The sequence below is a fragment of the Setaria viridis genome, chromosome 1, assembly GCF_005286985.2.
Source record: "Setaria viridis chromosome 1, Setaria_viridis_v4.0, whole genome shotgun sequence".
In the NCBI taxonomy this organism is placed as follows: domain Eukaryota; kingdom Viridiplantae; phylum Streptophyta; class Magnoliopsida; order Poales; family Poaceae; genus Setaria; species Setaria viridis.
In genome coordinates, this window is record NC_048263.2 from 5,052,802 (window position 1) to 5,053,966 (window position 1,165).

General features: G+C 52.8%; 1 protein-coding gene across 1 annotated transcript; it reads left to right on the forward strand.

Moving 5' to 3' along the window:
- Positions 1-733, forward strand: LOC117859972 (uncharacterized). The gene has a single exon (XM_034743180.2). The coding sequence runs from the start codon at positions 174-176 to the stop codon at positions 420-422; it is 249 nt and encodes an 82-aa protein (XP_034599071.1). The 5' UTR covers positions 1-173; the 3' UTR covers positions 423-733.
- The last annotated feature ends 432 nt before the right edge of the window (positions 734-1,165 follow it).

Below are 1,165 nucleotides of genomic sequence, written 5' to 3' on the forward strand. Positions count from 1 at the left end.
GTGGCACCAACCCACCCCCGGCATCGGAAGCCCAAGCAGCGCAAGAAAGCAAGCACCACCACCACCACCAGCAGCTCAGCTCCGGTCTCCGGCTGGTTCGCGCGCTCGGTCGTCAGGAAGAGATCGAGGCGGGTGCTGCGGCGAGGAGCGAGAGGAAGCAAGGGGCGCGAGCAATGGGCGGGTGCTTCTCCTCCTCAGGCGCGTCGGCGGGCGAGGACGCGGGCGGCTACGGCTGCGAGAAGAGGGTGATGAGGGTGTGGCCGAGCGACGAGGACGGCGGCCGGTGGCCGTACGTGGGCGAGCGGGACGTGGACAACAAGGCCGCCATCTTCATCGCCAACTTCCACCGCCACCAGTCCGGCGTCGTCTGCACCGACTGCCCCGACCAGCAGCCGCAGGCGCCGGCCGCCGCCCCCAGCTGAGACCCAACGAGCCACGGGCAAGGTGCAAGCAAAGTAAAGCTTCCGAGATGAAGGTCTTTACAAACAAAAAAGGTTCCGAGATGAAGATCGAGTAGTGTCTTGGTTTTGGTCGAATCCGTTGTGTCCCATCGCTTCCAGAAGTTCTTTCCTCGTTTAAAATTCGCTTCCTCAGATCCTGTAGGATGGTAAATCGAGCTAGCTCCTAATGAATAATCGAGGGATTGTTGTAGAGTATTTAGTACTTAGTAGTATGTAAATTTGTTCGATATATACATATGTGAAGAAGAGAGTGTGCGCTTGCTTTTGGAGTCCATGCAATGCTTCCTGCTAATGATCGCATCTCATATTCTCATCTCATCAAAGCAAAGCTTAGATCATCCATCGATTCAGGTACTCTCTTCTGCAATTCTGTTGGCTGAGGCACATGACGCCTGCAGTAATTTTCACTGACAGAATCGCCCATCGGCCACTGAACAAACTGAAACGGTGATATGTTTCAGACAGACCAGGGCATGAGAATTCTAGTCTCCTCAAGTCTAACAAAACAAGCTGATATAATTCACTTCATAGGTGTGAGATATGTGTGGCACGGTAGCAGGTTTGTTTGTTGGATTCAATAAAAATGCAGTGTTCAGAGTTCAAATGAAGAAGCACGATATGCAGAGGAAGAAGCCAAGAGATTAAACTCAAGAGTTCACTGCTGCTAATACAGTGAAAGCTCCACGGTACGGTATGCATGCGGT